Below are 21,600 nucleotides of genomic sequence, written 5' to 3'. Positions count from 1 at the left end.
TCTGTCTCCATTAGAGAGAGGTGTGGCTGCTCCCACCATGTGTGCATGGAGCCCCGAGACCCCGACCTCACCTCCCACCAACACTGAAAGAGCAGCTACGCCAAGCCACTTGCCATTCTATAAATACTTCACGATCGTTCCTCCTGTCACACCTTCATCCTTCCTGTGTTCTTCTGGAATGACCTTCTCCACATCTCTCAAGAACCAATTCAAGCATCTTCACCTCTCCCTTGACAGTTAATTATCTCCTGTTCTTTGCCTCAGCAAAACTTTATATTTAACAGTGACTCCTTCAGTGTCTGTCACCCCCACTTTCCCTTTCTTCAAGATTTTGTGGGAATTCCAAGGAAGGAAGACTCATTCTGTCTTGGGAGTCAGGATAGGCTTCACATAGGAGGAGACTTTTGACTGACTTCTTAAAAACTGAGTGGGAGTTTGTCAGGTAAACCAAAGACAATGGACATTCACATAATTCTGGAACCTGTTCCCAATTGGCACATCCTTCTGCCATTTCTATGCTGCCTCTATCCCATTGCATGGTGTACTGTATGAGGGTATGTGTCTCTCTCCACCAGAGAGTAAGTCCTGAAGGGCAGAAAATGGGCCTATTTTCCTTGGAATGTTAACACAGTCCCTGGAACATGCTAGGCATTGTAATACATCTTTGTCCCAGAGTAGAAAGGTCTATAAGTACCATCCCAATAAATACCTTTCTCCTTGTTTTGATGCAAATTAGAAAAACACCATATGCTTATTGTCTCACTTATCAGTTTTCAAGTATGGACCCAGAGATGCTGAAAATACTTTCTAAATGGTCTGCTGATGTGAACTAAATTCAAGCAGTTGCTCATTTGGGTGGGTATTAAGAGCATCTTCTGTAACATTTGGATTTCATTCTGGTATAAAAATCCTACCAATATAAGCTTTGGTCCCTTTAAGCAACATGTTACAATTTCACAATGATGCCTTTGTAAGAAATCCTGTTTGAGTAATGTTTCTGTTGGACTCATAAAATCTTCATGGCAATCTTTTCTCATCTCATAGATTATGTTAAGGAAGAGGAAAATAGAACCACTGAGCTAGAAGTGGAGAGTGCAGAATCTTTTCATATGTGGGTCACACATTTAATGTAAACAGTTTTTAAATGCAAATCCAATGCTGACTACATATTTGCTCAAAAATTGTAGCTCTGTCCAAAGTGCTGAATTGGTGAGTACTTTCTGATTAAAGGGTATCAATTTGGATAGAAGGCTTGAATATATTAAAACATTCAGAAACAACCATACTACAGATACGAACACAAATACTGGCAGAAGGGAAATACAGATGAACAACTTAGTGCCTACAGGAGAGAGACAGCTGAGCTCTCAACACAGAGCTTTGATTCAGGAATCATGCTTTAACACACAGGTAAACACACAGTTTTTGTGTGGCCTCTCTGTACTAGACATTATACTTAGACGTTAGATGGAGTAAATCACATCTAGTCTTGGTTTCCACAAGATCATAAACAGTACTTGTTCAACCACTGACCAGCTGTTGACTTTGCACAACATATTTACTCTTTCATGCCTCATACTTCCCATTTAAAAATTTGGGATAATAGGCATTCACAAGATTACTGTGCAGATTAACTAAGGTAATATTTGCAAAGCACTTTGCACCAAATTAAACAGATGGTAAGCTCTCAACGAATGTTACTTGTTAGTATTATGTGTAGCACACTCTGCTACGTTCTTTATATCCATAACATCATTTATTCTCTCGTTTATGTGCATCAGTCATGTGGGGTAGGTTTTAATGTGTCCTTTTACACAGGTGAGAACAGAGGAGAATAATAGAGTTTATTAACTTGCCCAAGTTCATATAGTTAGTGAGTACTATGGACAGAATTCAGGGCCAGCTCTTTTTGCTGCTTAGGAGCAGAAGCATGCTCATAACTAGGGTGATGATGGTGAAAGAAGGACCTGAAAACTAAATGGCCAACCAACAATCGAGGAAGAGCAGATTCTACTCTCATCTGGATGATGTTTTTAACAAGACAAATTCTAGGGGGTGGACACATGGTCATGCTTGTGAATTTTAGGTTGGAAATATGTGCTGGTTGATGAAGGTGAGGAGGACTAACCATCAGGAGAACGGGCCCAAATCCCAGCCTTCTGAAAGAGTTTCACTAGGCTCTCCCCAGCCCAGCTAGGAAGCAGACGTGGGGAACAGGGATTAGAGCAGTCAGGTAGGCTGGCCACAAGTCCTTGAAGTAGGGTTAACCACCAAGGCAGAATGGGCTCCAGGGGTAAATCCTACTGCACCATAGCACATGAAGGAGGGTGCAGGGGCAACAGACTATTTCTACTTGACAAGAGAGGGGGCCATGATGAATTGACAAGAGTTGGGGCCATGATGAATTGTCTGCTGCAGATTCACTGGCATTGGGCCACAGTAGGTTGAGTCTGACTATGTGGCAAAGGTTGGCATCATAGAAACCCCTTTCTCATATACCCTATTTGGAACCTGCAGCTGAGAAAAAATCTGTGATTGTTCTGGTTTGTGTCCTGTGGAGCTTCTGAATTGATGACAACACAGTGTTACCTCAGTGGTAAAAATGTGCTTTTCCTTTTAGTCCAAGAGTGGATGATTCAGTCTTACAGAATTCACATGAATATATATTCCCGTTGCTTTCCTTCCTGTGGGAATATAAGGCTACAAAACACAAAAGTGCCCACCCCATCCTCCCCACCAAGCTGCCCAATAAACGGTGGGGGCTATTTGAACTCCCTTGATTGAAATTAGAAAGGTCGCATCCCAGTAGTGTCTTTAGGACTGGCTTTTCCAATTGGTGACCATCCTGGGCTGTCCTGGGACTTCCCTGAGGTGCCCTTCTAGCTCTGACCTTCCATAGGTGTCCTGTAAACCCAGAGATCCTGGCCAGATGTCAGGCAGGTAAACAGATCAATGAGGGCTGTTTGTGGAATGGTGCTCCCAGCACCTCTGTGTGCTGCCTTCCGCCCCCTGAGCTACTGACAGATCAATGGGGGAGCAGATGGCTGTGCTGTGTCATAACAATGGTGCCTTTGCAGGGGCTTTTCTCAGTCTTTCTCCTTCAAACTGGGGCGATCAGGGGCAGCCATGCCCCAAACCCCAGCAGCTCTGGGGAGGCCTGTGTTGGCTTCTAAAAAAGGTCAGCAGGAATCTGCAGTGCACCATGTGCTGGTCTCCCACTCACCTGTGGTGCCTGCTGGTCTGTCTCCATTAGAGAGAGGTGTGGCTGCTCCCACCATGTGTGCATGGAGCCCCGAGACCCCGACCTCACCTCCCACCAACACTGAAAGAGCAGGCATTTGTACAGGCCAAAACAAAACAGGAGATCCGGGTTATTTCCAGTGAGCCATCTTCACGCAGTTGTGGCCTCAAGGGATAGTCCTGGCTTAGGAGTCCAGAGGGCTTTGTGAACCAACACATAGGCCAGAAAGTTCTGGAAAGCAAGCCTCTCAACTGCTGCATGGTGTATTCCCCTTCTCTCTGCTTGTGAGTCGGTCCACATGGCCCCAAATGTAAACGCCAGTCCCTGGACCTGCCTGACTGTCCAGCTCTAGGGACCAGTTGACTGGCTCCAGTTTCTACATCTCTAGATTCTAATAGTCAAGAGAGTATCTGATTGGTCAGCTCATTAGTTGTTTCAAATCCTTGCCCAACAAGGTGATGCAAAGAGGGGGGTTGGAGTCAAGGGGTGTGGTGGGGGGACATGGTGGGAGGAGCCGACCCTCCAGTGGCGGGAGGCGGTGGGAGCAGGGAGTCCTGCTAAGAGGGCCCAGAGCACATCTGCTGCTGGTTTAACCTTTCCATCCTCTATTTGGTCTCCCTCAGGAGGTAATGGAGAAAAATACTCTTTTCATCTACCTCCTTGAACTAAACAAAATAAGACAGAGTAAGGGCCTAGCTCTCTGTGAAGAGAACTCGAGAGCAATTTCAGGGTGTCCTCGTGGCTACAATATTGTCTATCTGGCTTTCACAGTCTGCAAAAGGAAGCTCTGTAAATACCACGGATTACTGTGATTATTATGAATCCTCTAAGCAGCTAAATTTCCCAAATTCTCAGAGTTGTAATACCATGGGATTTAGAGATATAATTAAGAGCAGATGAGGCTCTGAAAGGTTGATGTGATGATCTGGAGTTGCATCGACAGTGGAGAGAAAGTGGATGTGAGTTTCAGTATTTCGTCTTCCCCCAGAAGTGTGGAGCAAGGCCTGGAGGGGGCTGTTGCTGGCCTGGAGAAGCTAGGTTACTGGTGTCACTGGGCCACAAGCCCTGGCCTCCCGTGTTCACAGAGCTGATGACCAAGCTGTTAACCCGCTCAGCGGGGATTAGACTAGGCAAGCCTACATCAGCCCTGGACCATGCTCCTGTGGCCACTCTGAACAGCATCCTGATATTGCAGGATCCAGAAAGAATGGCCAAGCCTGTCCTATGTCCTTTCAGGCCATTTGCCTTCAACTCATATATCAGTCTTGCCAAGAGTATTAGTTCGTTCTTCCACCCCCTTTACTTTTGACTCATTGCCTATTGCTTTCCTCTGACTTCCATACTTACTGAGGGGCACAGAAATCCCGATAAGGCATTCTATGTTTTATTTGATCTATTGACCATGGCAACCTGAATCTATATTTTCTGTCATGCCAAGAATGTTTTGACCTTCTATAAGGAAATGAGTATTCTCCAAACTAGAGCCAAGCAAGTAGCCTAGCCCCGTCCACAAGCAAAAATCTAAGGCCTGGTGAATTCCCAAGCATTAAATCACCATCAAAGTATGATTAGTATCTTGAAGCCCTTGCAACATGGGGAGGGAAGAGCAGTGATCCAATAGCTACCATGAGAGACTGAGGTACTAGGGCCAGATTGCCTGCGCTCTGCTGCTTGATTTCTGTGTGACTTCAGATAAGTGTCTTAAACTCTCTGTGCCTCCATCTTCTCACCTACGAAAGCAGAGGTTACTATCCTGCATCCTCATGGGGTTGCTATTACAGGAGCCAATACTCGTGAGAAACTTAGAACAGGGCCTGGTGTGTAGTGAGTGTGCACGGTGGCATCTGTAGTACAGGTACTTTACACTAGGCCTTTCTCTTCTATTCTCATAATAATCCTGGGGAATAGACTTCTATATTCCCATTATGCAGAAGAAAAAACTGAATGTCTGATGTTCGATAAATTGCCCAGGGTGCCACATAGTGTGTGGCAGCGACAGTGGTGATCTCAGACTCCCAATACTGTCTGTGTTCTTTCTATTTCACTGCCTTTGGCCTGTCCCCTTCGTGGTCAGCCTGCCTTCCGGTGATCATTTCCTTACCCTTTGCACCCTCTGCCCAGTTCCTTGATACTCAACAAAGTTTCAGTGATCCTGGAATCACAGTACCACTTCCTAGCTCTGACAATGCTCTGAGCCTCAGTTATTTATTGCTGCAAGCTGGCCCACTACTAGGCCTGCTGAGAAAGAGAACTGCAGCCTCTATGGGCCGGAAGCTGGTCTTGCACCTATGCCTGGACAGTGGTGTGCTTTTGAACATCAACATCACCAGACAAGGCCACCGTATGACTGTGATGGAGTGAGGCACAAACAAGACCACTTCATAGTCACTTCTGAGCCCAGACAAAAACAAGAGCATTATCAAAATACAAGCTGACCATGCAGTCCCCTCCCAACCCCATCTTGATGAATGTGAGTGACCGCTGCTGCTTAACTAGTGATGACTGGTTCTGCTGCATTCCTCTCACCTTCTAATACAACTTAGCAAGCACCCAGTCATAGAACTGCATTTACTCCTGACAGCATCCAGTCCAGAGCAAAGCCCTGCCTTGAACCCATCCCCAGATTACCTAACACAAGGCCAAATCCTACAGAAAGCCCTTTCTAGCATCTTCCTCCCGAGACTCCTCATAGTACCCTAGGTGGAATCCTCCTCATTGCTACCAGTTAGTGATCGCAAATTGTACAGCTTCAGGTGTATTTATGATTAGTTTTGACCTGTGTTGGGAAGGACTGACACTGTCTTCTGGGTTAAAATGTGATAATGGCTCCCCAGCACTTAGAGATGTGACCCAGGACATAGTAAGTGCCGGATATGTGCAGCTTTTAGCATATTTATTCAACAAAGGCCCTTCTCCTTTGGACAGAGCTGGCGAGCACCCAGGAACTCTTCTAACCAGTCCTCTTCTCCTCATAGACTTCTACTCCACACCACAGACCCCACCGTGAAAACCTTCAGCACCTGTGATGCTCAGGTCTGCTGTCCGTCCCTGCACCCCTGCCCCCAGGACCTCCTCCCCAGTGTTTAGACAGCATGGAGGTTGGGAGGAGAGCCAGTCAGCAGTGAGTGACCATGGGCTCTGGCAGCCCTGGGAAGAGAACACACTTTGCAGATAGAAGTCCCCTCAGCCACTTGCCAGAGCTGCACAAGCCAGAGAAGCCTAGCCAGCTTCTCTAGTACAAATGTTACTCGCAGCTGCATCCTCCGGGGGCTGCCCCCAGGCCACAGAGTTCTTCCATGCCCACTGCTGCTAATAGCAGATAATGCATTAAAAATACAGAGCTGCATCTGTTCATTGCAACATGAATATCGAGGAATTTCCATGGTTCATAATGACAGGGTGTGAGGGGAGGAAAATACTTATTCTGCCTGTGGGCCAGAGGCACAGCTGTGAGCAGAGTTGGGAGGTGTGGTTTCTGGTGCCCATAAATTCTCTGGATGCTAGCCAAGCCCTTCCTCGGAAACACCAAGGGATAGATCCAGGTATTTCTCTAGAAATGTCAAATTATATAACCACTCAAGCAGAGGGCATGTGTCCAGGTGCCCAACGGTCTTTTTCAAGTTCTGCTGTTTAGAGTTCCTGAGAGAAGTGGAGATCCTCCACCACCAGGAGCAGGGCAGGAGGATGGCTCATGAGTCTGCCATTTCCTTTCCAGTATACATGCACTAAGTACCTAGCCCAGGGTCTGTTCCTTATGTGAAAAATGGGGGTGTTTAAAGTTCCTGCTTCACTGAATTTAAGGAGAAATGCGTGTCTCAAACAGCACCAGGCATGGCATAGGCATCCAGTAAGAGCTGATTAATATTATTGTATTGCATGTCGAACACTGTGTGAAATCTTAAGGGTCCCACAATGAATAAAGCAAAATCGTTCTCAACCTTTACAAGTTGGGAAAGCAAACAATAGTAAGAATGTGAGATGCCATGGAATGGTGATGTGTTGGGGAGCACAGAAGAGGGCAATCAAAGAGGGCTTCCTGGAGGGAGAGACACCTGGTCTGGTAACCCGGAGGACGGGTGGAAGTTTAGCAGACCTAAAAAGTAGGAAGGATGGTGCCCTTGCTGGAGCAGATATACAGAGACCCTGAGGAGAGAGGAAATGTGTCTGGGGAAAATATTATGTAGCAGGATCTTGGGGTGGCATACTAAACATCTATTGCTGTGTAACAAATCACCCCAAAACATAGGCCTTGACAAAACCTAGCTTGCATTTTCTGTGTGTGAGGAATATGGATGTGGCTTCACCGGGTTCTCTGGCTCAGGTTCTCACAAGGTGGCTTCAGTCGAGGTGTCCACCAGCACAGCGCTGCGGTCGCCTCAGGACTGGCTCCAAGCGCATTCACATGGTTGTTTGAAGAATGGAGTTCCTCGCTGCCTCTGACGAGACGCTGCCCGCCCTCCTTTGCCGTCGGGCCGCTTTCAACATGGCTGCTCGCTGCCTCAGAGCAAGAGGCAGGAGTAGTACCGCAGGAGTCCGAGCTCTCATAACCCAGCCCAGAAGAACAAACTGACACTCCCAGGGGAGGGGATTTGGAGAGCCTTTCTGTTTGTTAGAAACAAATCACGACGTCCAGCCCACACATGAGGAGGGGGGTGTACAAGGCATGACGCCATATCACAGAGATCACTTAAATCATTTGATCATTTCTCAAGCTACAGATTCCCAGGTCTGTAGCCCTCTCTCCCACACTCTGAGCTCTTTCTTCATGTCAAATGCATTTCCCCTTCCCTGGGCTCTCCAAGTCCCCTCCCCTGGGAGTGTCAGTTCACAGTGGAGAATCTCATCCTCTGAAGCAGGTTTTGCTGTGAGCATGGCTGTAGGTATAGTCGGCAAAAGCAGGTACTGGATCTCCAGTTACTCTGCCTCTGTAGAAAGGCGAGACACTAAAGAGGCGTATTGTCTGTACCTCACAGCTAACAGGGAGCAGTGGGCTGGGCGTGAGCCGTAATGGCCAGAGACATTCCTGCTCAAAAGGGTTCATCTGTAAGGCATAAAGGAATCCCTGGTCCCTCACCATTCTGAAGTCCAGAAAAATACTGGAAGCTTCTTGATTCGTTTCCAAATCTGGGACTAATTCTCCATCACCCCGGCTCCACCTTCTGAGCTGGGTTCCGCCCTTTGAGTTACCCCTTACTTCGTGAGAAGCAGCTCAGATGTGAAGTTTTCCTCAACCTGCTTTCTGCTGAGAAGGCTTGGCGTCCCTCGACCTCTTTCACTTCGGCCGTCCTCTGTCCCTTTCAGTGCAAGCTGGTCATGCTGCTTCTGCTAATAGTTTTCTCATAAACTTTGTGGGTTTTCTATAAATCTCATTGAGATTCACTCTATCACACGGAAGCCACACTCACAAATTTCTTTGAACTAAAACCCTTTTCTACTTTGGGCTTCTGCTAAGATGGGCAGGGGACAATGCTCTCATGCTTCTCAGAAGCCCTATGCTTTGATCTAGAGGATGTGTGAGGCCCACCCTAATCTTTTTAAAGGGCCTTTATGTGACTGAATAATACTATGATCCTTTCATCTTCCCAAGGTCTTAACTGAAGGCTGTACAGTAACATCCTCAGTTTCATCTCCAGACCATCCTCCTTGACAGTGCTCAAAAGCCATATCTTAATTTTAGCATCCTCTTCTGTCTTGGGAGGCTGAGACTTTTCAAAACTATCAGTTCCTGTCTCCTTTTTGCTTAACAATCTTTTCCTCAATTTCTCTCTCTTCTCATATAAGCAGCAAGAAGGAACCTTCATCAGGCCTTTCAACACTTTGCTTCGACATCTCCAAGGCGCTATGACTATGTGTACTAGGTACATGTCCCATTCTTCCGTACGCCGCAGGCGGGTGTCACGAAATGTACTGCTGCTGCCTCACGAGGGTCTCCTTCCTCCAGGTTCCAGGAACAGGTTCTGCACTTCCTTTATGGCCTTCCCTGGCAGCATCCGCAGAGTCCAGATTGCTCTAACAAGCTCCTCAAAATATATCCGGCGTCTGCCCACCGCCTGATGCTAAAACTATCTCACATTTTTTTTATATAGTTTTCATGACACTATCCCTCTCTTGATAGCAAAATCTGTGTTCATTATCTATTTCAGTGTGTACCAAATTACCCCAAGCCTTAATCATCCGAAACAACATCCTCTATTATTTTCATTCCTGTGGACCAGGCATCAGGGGTAACTTACCCGGCTGTTGCATGCTGTCGCAGAGGGAGCCACTGGTGCTGGAGCTGATCCACTTCCAGGCTGGCTTCCGCCTGTTGTCGAGATTCAGTTCCTCATAGGCTGTTTGACTGAGAGCCGCTGCTCCTTGCACATGAGTCTCTCCTCAAGATTGGAGTTTCAACACAGAAGTTTGCTTTGAGCAAGCAAACAAGCAAGAGAGTATCTTTTATAGTCTAATTACTCCTGGAGCAGTGACATGCTATCATTTTTGCCCTATTCGGTTCACTAGAAGGAAGACACTAGGCCCAGCCCGTCTGCAGAGGAAGGAACTGCACAGGTGTGAATACAGGCGGTTCAGACCCTGGGGACCACTGCAGAACTGAAGGCAGCGGCAGCCGGGTTGAGACCCAGGGGTGATGGGCAGCCAATGAAGCAGTTCACTGCTGAAGGGGAGGAGCCTCACACATGATCCAGCCAATCAGAGCAGAGGGTGGTAGGAAAGGCAGTATGGCAGGGAGGGCTGCAGGGAGGGAACCATTCTAAGGGAATGGCCACCAGAAATGCTCATTGTGTGGCTACTAATCCAACCCAGCGGGCAAGGTCAGCCTGGACGGCACGCAGCTCCCCTTGGGCTTCTCACCAAGCTTTCTCCTACTTCAGCTGACATTTTTGTGTGTCGTCCTCACCTCAGAACCATCCTACAGAAATCGGGGCAGGCACTTCCTCTCACCAGGCACTTCTTACACATTTACTATGATGTCCCAGACAGTTCCTGGATTCCCCATACACCTGTAGGGAAGGTATCATTTGTGGGCTGTGGTTTATAGGTGCATGACAAAGCAAGGGTGCCGGTGTAAAGACACTGACTTCACCCTGTGAGTCCATCCTGTTGTGACGCTGATCTCTAGACCTTAAGAGCCTTTTTATCCCTAAACAATTGATGCTTTAGCGGAGGCTGCAGTCAAAAAGAAAAGCTCAGTGCTGTTGTGTTAGCCACATGCCAATCAGTTGTTTTACAGGTGGGATTAACTTCCCTGTTGGAATTTGAAGGAAACCCAATTAATAAATTTATGGCCTCCCACCCAATTCAGAATCAGTTGGCAGACGCAGGAGATGCACAGGTGAGGATTAGTCTGGCACCTTTACTACTAGTGAAATGATTGGGGTACAGACCCGACCATGCTCTGCAGCCGAGTCGGGGAGCAAGGAGAAAGAGCAGGGCACTGCTCCTCTCCACTGCCTCCCTTGAGGAGTGGATGTTGGGATTCCTCTGGGGTCCTGGGACCCGCAGTCTCAGTATCACCTGGGAAATCAGAAGTGCAGATTATACTTTTGGCACCCAGAATAAAGGAATCAGCCCGCAGGGGTGGGGTTCAACTGTGTTTTAATAAACTCTGTTGCTATTCTAATGAAGACTCAAAGTTAAAACCCTGATCTAACGGGAGCTGTTCAAGTGGAAATAGGAGGACTTAGAAAGAAGGGATGCCTCAGAACATTCCGTCACCCGTACCTAACTTCCCTTCATCCTTTGGAAAATGAATCATCAAGAAGGAGGATTATTGAGGAGTTTCATTTTCCATATTTAATTTCTCTGGTTATCTCCTTTAAAAGAAAAAAAAAACTGCATGGGTTTGGCATGGGCTGTCTCTGCCTCTTTCTCTGGAGCCGTTGGAGAAGCTGGCATTCCCTTGGTGGCATTCAGTGGTCTCTGAAGACACTTGAGTGACCAGCCAGTAGCTAGTAGTTAATATGAAAGTGCCTGGCTCCCCTTGTTTAAAATCCCACTGTGGCTTCCCTGTCATGCTTAGATTATTCAAAATAAACTTTCCAAGGTCTGCCCTGCGCCAACCATCTCTCACCCACGTACTCACACCTCCAGTCACCCTGGCCCCCCTTCTGTAACTCTAAAGGGCCCTGCTCACTCCTGCCTCAAGACCTTTGCACTTCCTGTCCTGCTGCTTCAAGAGTTCTTCTGTCAGATGTGGCATACCTGGTTCCTTCTTGACCTTTAAATATAAACTCTCCTCTGGCCACCCACTGAAAGTACTGTCCACCCTACTTGTCGTTACTTATCTCATTACTCTAATTTACTTTTGGGGGGAGAGTACTTGACACTATCAAAATATGATGTGGTGTGTTTATCTGTTGGCTGATTTATTGGCATCTCTCCCACGCTGGAATGTAGAGGTCAGGGTCCTTGCTGTATTCTTAGCACCAGAACTGTGCATGTATTGTGCAGCTCACCTGTGGGGCAGGAATTGTTTGTGGGTAGGTGATGAGAGGTGCATGACAACATGAAAGAGTGGCAAAGCTTTCTGACCTCACTCTGATGACTCACCCTGTCCTGGAGCTGACCTTAAAGGCACAGACACTGTCTCCAAACAACCAATACTTTGCATGCAGGCATAAGACTTGCATATTTGTTGAATGAATGAATAAATGAGCACAGAGAAAGGGTCTAGGAAGAAGGGTCAGAGAAGAGTGATCAGTCATCGAGAGGGTGATGGGAATGAGACACACCCTCCACTTACCCAGGCAGGGGTGCCTGAGCCAGGCTACTCCAGATTTTCCACCATAATCATACCCCTCCACCCCCAATCCACCTTTGCTGTTATTACATTACAGTTATTAAATACCAACCATTTCACATCCTCCTGTAACCATTTTCATAAGGAGATGTTAATGGAGTTAATTTTCAGCAGGGGCCCTGCAAACTGTCATCAACTCTCTGACTTGGCCACCCACATACACATAAACAGAAACCCAGAGAAGGGGACATGAGGGCGGGGGGCCAACAGCATGGGGACTCTTTTGCGAGAGAAGAGTGTAGGACACACAGCCACCGCCTGGCAAAAGCCCCCCTCTGAGATTGGAAGACAGGCCAAGTGGAACTGCTACAGAGCAGTACACGGAGGACTGACTGGCCCTGGGCCTCCACTACCTTCAAGAGGCTGGTAACAGCAGAAAGGACATTAGACAGATTAGGTCAAGGCTGGAGGGAGAAAGGTTAAAGACAGTTTCTTTTAGAATCACAGGGAAAATGGCTGTTTTCAGTATTATCTTCATTATAGAAATAACCGCGCACTTAGTGGCATTCGGCAGCACACTGATCTCATAGTTTCTGTGGATTAGGTGTCTTTAACAGTTTGCCTGTGTCCATTGTGCGAGGTCTCACAGGCTGGAATCAAGGCGTTAGCCAAGGCTGACTTCTCATCTGGAGGCCCAAGTGGGGAAGGTCCTACCTCTTCCTGCCCGTGGCAACCCTCAGTTCCTCTAGTTGTAGGTTAGAATCACTAGATTCTGGAGTGTTTGCCCTCCTGGATGTTAGTCTGGAGCCACCTCTAGTACATTCCCATTCAGGCTTCCCCAGCTTGGCCACTTCCTTCATCGAACCAGCAAGAACGATCTCTAGAGCAAATCAGCTATTGAGATATAGAGTTTTATATAATCACAGAAGTCACTGCCCATCCTGTAGGCAATTCACAGATTCAGCCTACATTTACAAGGAGGGGGACAGCCATCGTAGAGGGTGTCCAGCATACGGCCTGTTCTATGAGAGGACCATGTCACATGCTTTTGCATATTTATATCGGCCCATTGCATAGATGAGAGCCCTGAGACCCAAGAATGAGAACTTGCATGAGGCCCTACAGATCAGAGCCCCCTGTGTCACAACACCAAGCCAGCCTGTACATGCTTCCCATCAGTGCCTTTCCAGTGAGGTGCAGGGGGAAGGGAGAAGGCCACACTAGGGGATAATAGCTTCCCTGAAACATGAGATCAGGAGCAAAAGATGGGTGGGATACATGTTGAGAAAGAAGAAAACTGAGAGCACTTATGTCTGATGATCTCTATTTTCTCAATGAAGCAGAAAATGAGGGTGTCTCCTGAGAGGGTGGAGGTTGGGCTGGAGGGAAAGCAGAGCCAAGTTGGCACAGCAGCTGCAGGGAACAGGAATGGGGAACGGGAGTCTTGCCAGCATGTGTACAAGGTTGCCAAGTGGGGTAAAGCTGCTTCCCCTGCGAAGACTTCAGTGGTCATCTTGGTGGATGGTCCCATGCCCGCCCCCGGCACTGTGTAGTCGTCACTTTCCTCATCACGCCCTAGCTGTGGTTTATGCTCACATCAAATTCTTGTGGAGGAGGCACTGGTGTGTGTGGGGGGGGGGGTTGCGCCTCCCAGCAGCCAGCAGAGCCTCATGTGGGAGCCTGTGGGAGCCAGGCCCTAGGTTTCTAAGTCACTGGCCAACCTCTTGTTCCTAAGAGGCTCGCCCATATACAGTGTGAAAGACAGCAGAGCACAAAATGAGTAGGAATAAGGGCAGCAGGAGGTAAGTTTGTGCTTTCGCTCAGTCTTTATGACATCAAATGTCAAAAGGGCTAGGCCAAAATATTCCAGATCGACCTAGGCTGATTGCTTTGAAACAACCTAACCTATGTTGTTACCTAAGACTCAACACACAGACATGGAAGGAACCCATGTTGTGTTCAGTCATTAGTTTTGATTCAATTGGAGTGGCAGAAAATGGCAGAAATCTTAACTCACACTCTCCTAGAAAAACCTAAATGAAGCGCTCATCTTCAGTGAACAGTCCAGGAATGTCCTGCTTCCCAAGTAACTCACAAGTGTGGCATGAGAATGAGCAAATGGGTGACCCCTCCCTACAACCCCTTGCGCCCGAGAGCCTCTGAGACTGAAGTTCTGAGTCCATGTGATCAAACCTTGCTCAGGGTGAAGTCTATGTGAGACAAGAAATCCCCATGGGATGGTGAGAGTCAGCAGCTGGCTGCTCCGTGGGGGTCACGTCTGCAGAAAGTGGGCTGGTGGGGCCCGCAGAGCGATGCTGGGGCTCACTCTGAGGGTTAGGGCTGGGGCAACCCACACAATTGCATTTAAAATCATTCCTGGCCCTTGATCCCAACTAGAGGGGGGCCCACCCCGGAGTCTCTCCTTCTTGTCTATTAATAGCCTCAAAGGCTTGCTGGGGGACCCGTTCTGGAATTTCAGGAGAAACAGAGTCCCTCTGCTGGGCCTGAGTTGAACATGCCCTCCTGGTGAGGAAGTGGCAGGACTGCTGGCCACGCACCTGCCCCTGTGGCCTCCACCAACCCAAACCACCAGGAGCCAGGACACTCCCACCTCCACTGCAGTCTCTCTATACCTGCAGTCTTCCCCCCACCCACCCAAACCGAGTGCTGCGGGCACTTGCCCAAGGGCTCTGTGGCCACTTAGCTCAGGGCCCTCCCCAGGATCCTTCTGAACTCTTAGCTCTCCCTTGCCACCCACCACCCCAAAGCAATAACAACGCATTCGGTTGCCACACACGAGACCAGAGACAGGTGGTACAGATGACTGGCAATTTATTCTTCATCGATCAACACATTTTTCCCTCTGCCTTGGTTCTTGGTTGACCGTGGATCTTCCTGGCCTTCCGTTCTTTACGGTAGTCTTCCAGCTCTTCTTGGTACTTCGATCTCAGGACAGCAGCTCTTTGCTCGTAGGGGCGCTTGTCGATGTCTGTTGTCGCAGACCACATCTTCCCTGAGGCCTTTGCCACCTGCACCACCGACCAGTTCGGATTCTCCCTCTTCAGCTGGGCATAGTGGTCCTGGCAAAAGAGGAGGAAGGACGATGGAGGCCGCCGGGGTGCCTGGGGATCCCGCTTTCTTCGTTTCTTCCTCTTGCCGGTGTAGTTCATCATCTCTTCCTGGTATCGGGCTTTGTCAAGCTTGGCCAGGGCTTCGTACTTGGCCTTTTCATGCTTTGAGATGGACCTCCATTTTTCCGAACATTTTCTAGAGAAATCTTTAAAGTTGAGATAGGTATTTGGCTGTTGCTCTTTGAACTTGTTCCTATAATTCAGCAAAAAGTGGATGTAAGAAGAGACATTCACCTTAGGCCTCAGTTGGACTTCTTTTCCCATATTCATAAGCTCATCTTTATTTCTGGATTCAGTAATGCGGACAAGCGGAGACTTTTGTCCCCACACCCCAGGAACAAATCCAGAAGGTGCTCTACTTGCGGTGAATTTTTCTCTCTGGTGAAGCTGCAGGCAGGTGTGGGCCTTTTCAATGGTGACGGCATTGTTGGGTCAGAGGCAGGGACTGTGACATCACTCACAGCCGCCCACTCCAGGCCAATGCCCAAGGCATTTGCATATACATTTGCATACAGGCCATCTCATTGGTTCATTGGCCACCTTGCTTCTCCTGAGAGATGGCAATTCTTTCTCCAATAAGTAAGCCAAGGAGCAGCTGCCTCCCTCGGTGTTCATTTTGGCTTCCTGGAGGCAGTGGGCTTTGCTCAGCTCTGTCTGGAGCCTTCAGCCCCTGGGCTGTAGTAATGAGCCACGGGTCTGCCTTCCTCTCCGTAAAAATGTCAGGATGCCACATCATCCCTTCCAGAGGCAGGCTGGAAATAATGAACACGAGGAGGTGGCTGACTCCAGAGCTGTCACGATAAAATGTGAAGTCTTTCTGTTTGCCTTGAATGGTGGCAGCTCATAACCGCACAAAGGGTTTAGTAGTAACTCTAAAAATAATCAGGTATGACAGCGATGACTTGCTTCCTGTCAGGACAAAGTTGTCTAATTTAGAACCTGAGCACTTGGGCCCTAAATCTAAATTCTTCATTTCTCTGAAGGAATTGGGGGTGGGGGAGATGGGAGGAGAACCCTGAGGTTTTAACTAATTATACCTGTGTCCATGAACATAAGAGCATCTTTAGCCTACCGACCTCCCCACTCTCAAGGATCCCCATTTCTTGGAGATAGAGCGCAAAGCTCTCACAGCTGCACTCCAACTAGTTGCCCTCTGTAAAGGCAAGTTGCAAATATTCCACCAGTCTGGAGGGAAATGGGAGGCCAGAGGCGAGATGGTGAAAGCCTCATTTATTGACCTTTAGAGACAGCCAGGCCCTTGAGTGCACAGATCTGGATTTACACAACTCGTTTGATGATTACACCAGATTTATAGGACTAGCAGACCAAGCCTCATTCAATAAAAAGCCATCTGTTTAAGGTAAACCAGCCACTAACAGGTGGGAGCTTGGATTTGGTCCAATTTGCCTGACTACACCTGTGCTTCATCCCGGGGGCACCAAAATGTTGCTGCAGGGGCTGAGGGTCCCTCAGCAGCCTGACAAGGAAAGTCACCTAAGATGGGTGCACACTTGGCAGTTTTGACAAGTTCATCCCCAAGGCTCCAAGAGTGACTTCAAAGTCCATCTTCCATAAGAGGAAGATGAAAATTGATGAGAGTCCCCAGTCCTGAATTCTAGTTCCAGTTCGGCCAGGAGGTTGACTGGACCGCCGAAGTCAGCCCCTCCCTTCCTCTCTCCCTCCCTCTTCTCATTGGTAAAGGCGGCATTGTGGACTGCCAGGAACAACCCTCCAGGTGATGTACTGGGTTTTGTGTCTGGATTTGGGGGCCTGTCAGTTATCAGATGCCAGCGAAGGAAGTCTGAGCTGAGAATAGGGGTGGATTACTCTGGGGACCTTTCTCAGTTCAGGTAGTTTTGTTCTCTCTGGTTCTTTCTCCCACGGGGCCAAGGGATTGATTCACTGGTTCTTTGGACTTGAACTGGGCTGCAGAGATGAGTGGGATCAGCGCTTCTTTGAGATGGAAAGGTGGGTTCTGAGGACCTTGGCTAATATCTGTATGTGTTAATCAGATCCTACACAAGTTCACCACCACAAATAATAAATAAATTAACTTAGAGCTACTTGTTTGTGGCCTTCCACTCCAACCATGATGATAAGATCTGGGAAGATTAGTTAACCCATGATAGCCTTCGGAGCCTAGTGATCTCAGAAGAGAAGGCAGAGGAAGATAAAAAGCTAAGGCAACCCTTTGGTGTTCAGCCACACTCCCAACTTGGAGAGATAAAGCAGGGTGATCTTCAGGGGAGCTTCGGGGTGAGCATACATGGCTTTGGAAGATCAGTGCTGTGTATGCTGGTGTCCGAGATTGGCCCCTGCAGTCCCCTTCCCACCCTCCCCCGCCCTTCTCCCTCCCCTGGGGAGTTCATCCATAGGGGTTCCATCCCATTTGGCTTCCCCTTCAGTTTGGTCAGTGGAGACCTCAGCAGGAGATCAGGGAGACTGGAAGGGCAGCTCAAGGCGCGCATCACCCTGGCTGTCTCCCCACAGTCACCTGGAGCTGACTCTCCATCCCCTGCACTGCAGGTTCTGGCATCCTCTTCTCTAGGTTCAGGAACTCTCCCTTGCCTGTCCACTCCCACTGAGAGTGCTTTTACTAGCCTTGAAGACTCTGCACTCTTTGTGACTTCCCTGCACTCGCCCTTACCTTTGTAAATAACCTCTTTATTAAACACTCCTCAAATTATTCTAATTTGAGTGGCCATCTGTTTCCTGCTGGGACCCTGATCGATGCACCGTGTTTCTAGCCTTCTGCTATGAACAGCCATAGAGGTGCATACATAAAGCAGACGTGGGCATCAGTGCAAGGCAGAAGGGTCTGGAGCTTCTGGAGGCCCTGGCGCTCAGCAGTCAGCAGGCTAGAGGGCTCTGCACGCAGGCGTGGCTAGCCGGGCAGCGGCAGGACAGGCCCACAGGGCCGCAGAAAAGGCATCTAAAATCTTCTGAGATGAGCACTAGGCATGGGGCATTGGTCCGGACGGCTAGATAGGAAATATTTAGGGCCCTCGTGGTGTCTGTTCCAAGTATTCGACTCTGTGTTGTAGCTCTAAAGTAGCCATAGACAATATGAATACAGTGAATGTAAATGGGCCCCCATAAAACTTTACCAGAACAGGCAGTGGGCTTGGGTTGTAAATCTCCAACTCCCTCGCCCTCATCTAGAGATGTGAGTTAGATATAGTTGAATGTTTTGATTGAAGTCTGTAATAAAAATACGCAGTAGATTATGACCCACTTGTGCGCAGTCGAGGTTCGTAGTATTTGCATAATGTGAAATGTGCCGGTCTCTGTTCTATGCACTGCGCCCGTCAATCCCCCAAGCAACCGCGAGGGGCTGTGCTATTTTTATCCACTGTGATGATAAAAGGGTTTTTAACACAGAGAGTTTACAGAAACGAAAGTTTGCTTACTGCGTGCACAATGTGCTCTTTTCTGTCTTGTTACGGTCTCTCTTAGTGTGCCACATGCAGCCCACTAACTGATCTCATGACCCACCAATGGGCCATCATCTGGGTAAGGATTTGAAAACACCGAGCGCGCTCCCACCTCAGAGACTGATTTCTTTTTACTTGGTAAAGAGAATGAAAATTAAAACATGGTCTTGGGAGCCCGCAAACTTGTGTTCAAATTGTGGGCCTTGTCTGAGCAGCAAGGTGAATAAAAGGATGTAAATGAACTAGTTAAAATGATGGGTTAAGGGCACCTGACCCCCCCATGGCCGCCCTACGTGTGAGCAGGACTTAGGGATTCTACTCATTAGAAAATGAGTAGAGTGTGGAAAGGACAGGAAGTCCTTTCCCAGTGGAGAAAGCTACAGGCCCCACCTTACCAGGCGGTCAGACTGAACTGCATGAGTCACAGACCGTGCTGATGTCACGTCCCTCCTACTATGATGTGATAATAAGAGTTTCTCACCCTGGCATTTCTTCCATGCCCCGGCCTAATCACATGAAAATATCAACCAAATCCAATTTAAGGAAAAATCTACAAAGTACTTGATGGTACCCTTCAAAAGTGGTAAGGTCTTGGGAACACCAAGAAAGCCTGAGAAACTGAGACAGATTGGAAGAGAAAGGGTAGACATGCCTTCTCCCTGCAATGGGAGAGCTGGGATGGAGCCTGGCTCCCAAAAAATCAGTGAAAAAAACTAGGGCAGTCAGAACAAAACCTTCCATCAAACAAACTGTACTGTGGCTGATTTCTTAGTTATGATACATGCACCGTGGTTTATATGATGCTAATATTAGGGGAAGCTGGCTGGGGAGTATATAGAACATTTCTGGATTGTGTGCAGCTTTAGTCTCATTTCAGATGAAAAATGTTTTTTTAAATCTCCCTGGCTGACAGACATGGGCACCCAGGCTTGAGACATGCAGCTCTTGGTCCTTCTCCTGGAATCACAGGGCAGAGCAGACTTTACCCTCAGTTGCTGCCGAGCCTCTTGACACAGCACCTGTCAAAGTATTTCTCAAATTCAGGGCATGCTGGAACCACCTGGGGAGCTTTTAAAAGTCCCATTGCTCAGGACACAGCAGCAGCAAGCCCCAGAGCCAGGTACCTGGTAGGGGTTCGTGATGAGGCCCTGGCTACCTCCTCTCCCTGTGCGCCCCTCCTCCCACTCCCGCGATTCCTATGCCAAGACCTGAAGCCAGTGAGCACGAGGCAGAGGGGCCTTACACAGGTGATTAAGGTCTTCAGATGAGAGAATTATCTTGGGTTATCCAGGTGCCCTGATATAATCACATGGGTCCTTACCTGAGGAAGACAGGTGTGTCCTTTAGGGAAGGAGGTGCCAGATAGATGCCAAGGGTCAGAGTCAGCAAATTTGAAGATGCAGCTTTGCTGGCTTTGAACATGGAGAAGGACCTCACAAGTCAAGAAGTAGGGGCCGCCACGGAGCAAGCAAGCACGTGGATTCTCCCCTAAAGCTAGAGTGCACACGACCTGCCCATGTCTGGACCCAGCGACAACCACTTTGGATTTCTGACATCCAGCATTTTACGCTAGGAAATCTGGCTTTAAGCCTCTAAATTTGTCAAAGCTCCCACAATACCGTTCTCCTCCAGCTGGCAGCCTGTCACTCTTCTTGTGCTACATCCTCAAGACCCGCAAGGGTTAAGGACAGAAAATGAATAGCACTGCTTATTGTATTCATCCAGGGGGCCTGGAGCGTGATCTCCTCAATTTTACACACTCTTCTATACTCACTTACTGACTCATTAAGTCACTAATTCACTCGTTTGCTTACAAATTAATTCACTCACTTCCTTGCAGTTCATTCACCACTCATGTACACACACGTACACACACCCTCCATAAATAGCTGTGAGTTTCTGGAGCATTGTGGCTGCTCCTTTGATGACCAGTGATAAGCAGTGTTTGAGCGATGGCTGTGTCTTAGGGAGGAAGGTGGTGCTGGAGCAAGGCATCTGAAATTGCCTGGAAGCCAGAGTGGTGGGGAAGTAAGGTCATACGCAGACAGGCCTGGGTTCTTGGGCTCTCACCTCATGCCAAGAGTTATTCACTCAGATGTGACCATGGCCTTTATAATAATGGTGATGATGCTTCAGGTAGTTCATCTCTGGAGGCCTAGACAGAGAGCTGAGTCTGTTACAGCAGTGAGTGGCAGTCAGCCTCAAACTCAGGCTGGTTTGAATCCCTTAGTGCCAAGTGTTTAGCCTCAACTGGTAGTCTACAAAGTCCCCTAGCTGCAGCCAAGAAGAGGAGGAAGCCAGGAAGGCACAAAGCAAAGCAGGTGGAAGCATAAATTGTCTGAATCTCAATACCTAAGGGATTCAGAGGCAACCCTTGTTATCTGGGTTGGGCCTCATTCCAGATGGATCCGGTCCAGTTATGCCCAGATCAGGTGGTGCCCAAGGCCAACAGGCCAGCAGTCCTGGATGGGCCACAGAACCACACCAATGTAGGCAGGCACATGGGCCCAGGCCCACTCCCAAGCGCAGAGGCTGGCTGAGTGAGGTGTGGACATCTGCCTAGTGGACTCTGAAACGGTACGGATGACCAGGAACAGGCCTGATCAGCAAGGTGGGGGAGGGTAAGATCTAGAACAAGACCAGCTTGGGTGGGGTACCCTCTGTGGTGAGCTGTGTGGGTGCCCCTCACAGGCCTTGACAGGGCCACTCCTTGACAGCCCAGAATAGGCAGTGCGGCTCCTGACCAGTCTGCCCCCTGCCTCTTTCACCCACAGTTGACCTCTAGTTTAACTGATTTGCACCCCTCCCTCCTCTCCTGGAGCTCATGCCTTCATTTTAGAGAGCCATGTCCCAAGCCAGCCATGGAGCTGTAGTGTAGGGGGCCCATTCTCTTGACCCCAGGGGTAGGCACATCCCCTGGACGCTCCAATCAGAAGCCTCCCATGAGCTTTTTCTAATTGGAATCAAGGGAAGAGATTTTTGTCTTGGCCTGGGCACGAAGGCGGCAGGGTGTGGCAGCTGCTCGGGCAGCCGCCAGCCCACACAGAGGGCAGG

The 21,600-nt window shown here is 48.6% G+C and overlaps 2 protein-coding genes across 2 annotated transcripts in view; one reads left to right on the top strand and one right to left on the bottom strand.

Moving 5' to 3' along the window:
* CSMD2 (CUB and Sushi multiple domains 2) overlaps positions 1-21,600 on the top strand; it is a 460,842-nt gene that overhangs the window by 168,215 nt on the left and 271,027 nt on the right. The gene's annotated exons all lie outside the window — the stretch shown is intronic.
* On the bottom strand, positions 14,828-15,376 carry HMGB4 (high mobility group box 4). Its single transcript, XM_004679426.1, has one exon. The coding sequence runs from the start codon at positions 15,374-15,376 to the stop codon at positions 14,828-14,830; it is 549 nt and encodes a 182-aa protein (XP_004679483.1).

Source organism: Condylura cristata, unplaced genomic scaffold, assembly GCF_000260355.1.
Source record: "Condylura cristata isolate star-nosed mole 26May11 unplaced genomic scaffold, ConCri1.0 scaffold00008, whole genome shotgun sequence".
Taxonomy (NCBI): Eukaryota; Metazoa; Chordata; class Mammalia; order Eulipotyphla; family Talpidae; genus Condylura; species Condylura cristata.
Note: the sequence above shows the minus strand (reverse complement) of the source record. Positions and strands in the feature narration are given on the sequence as shown.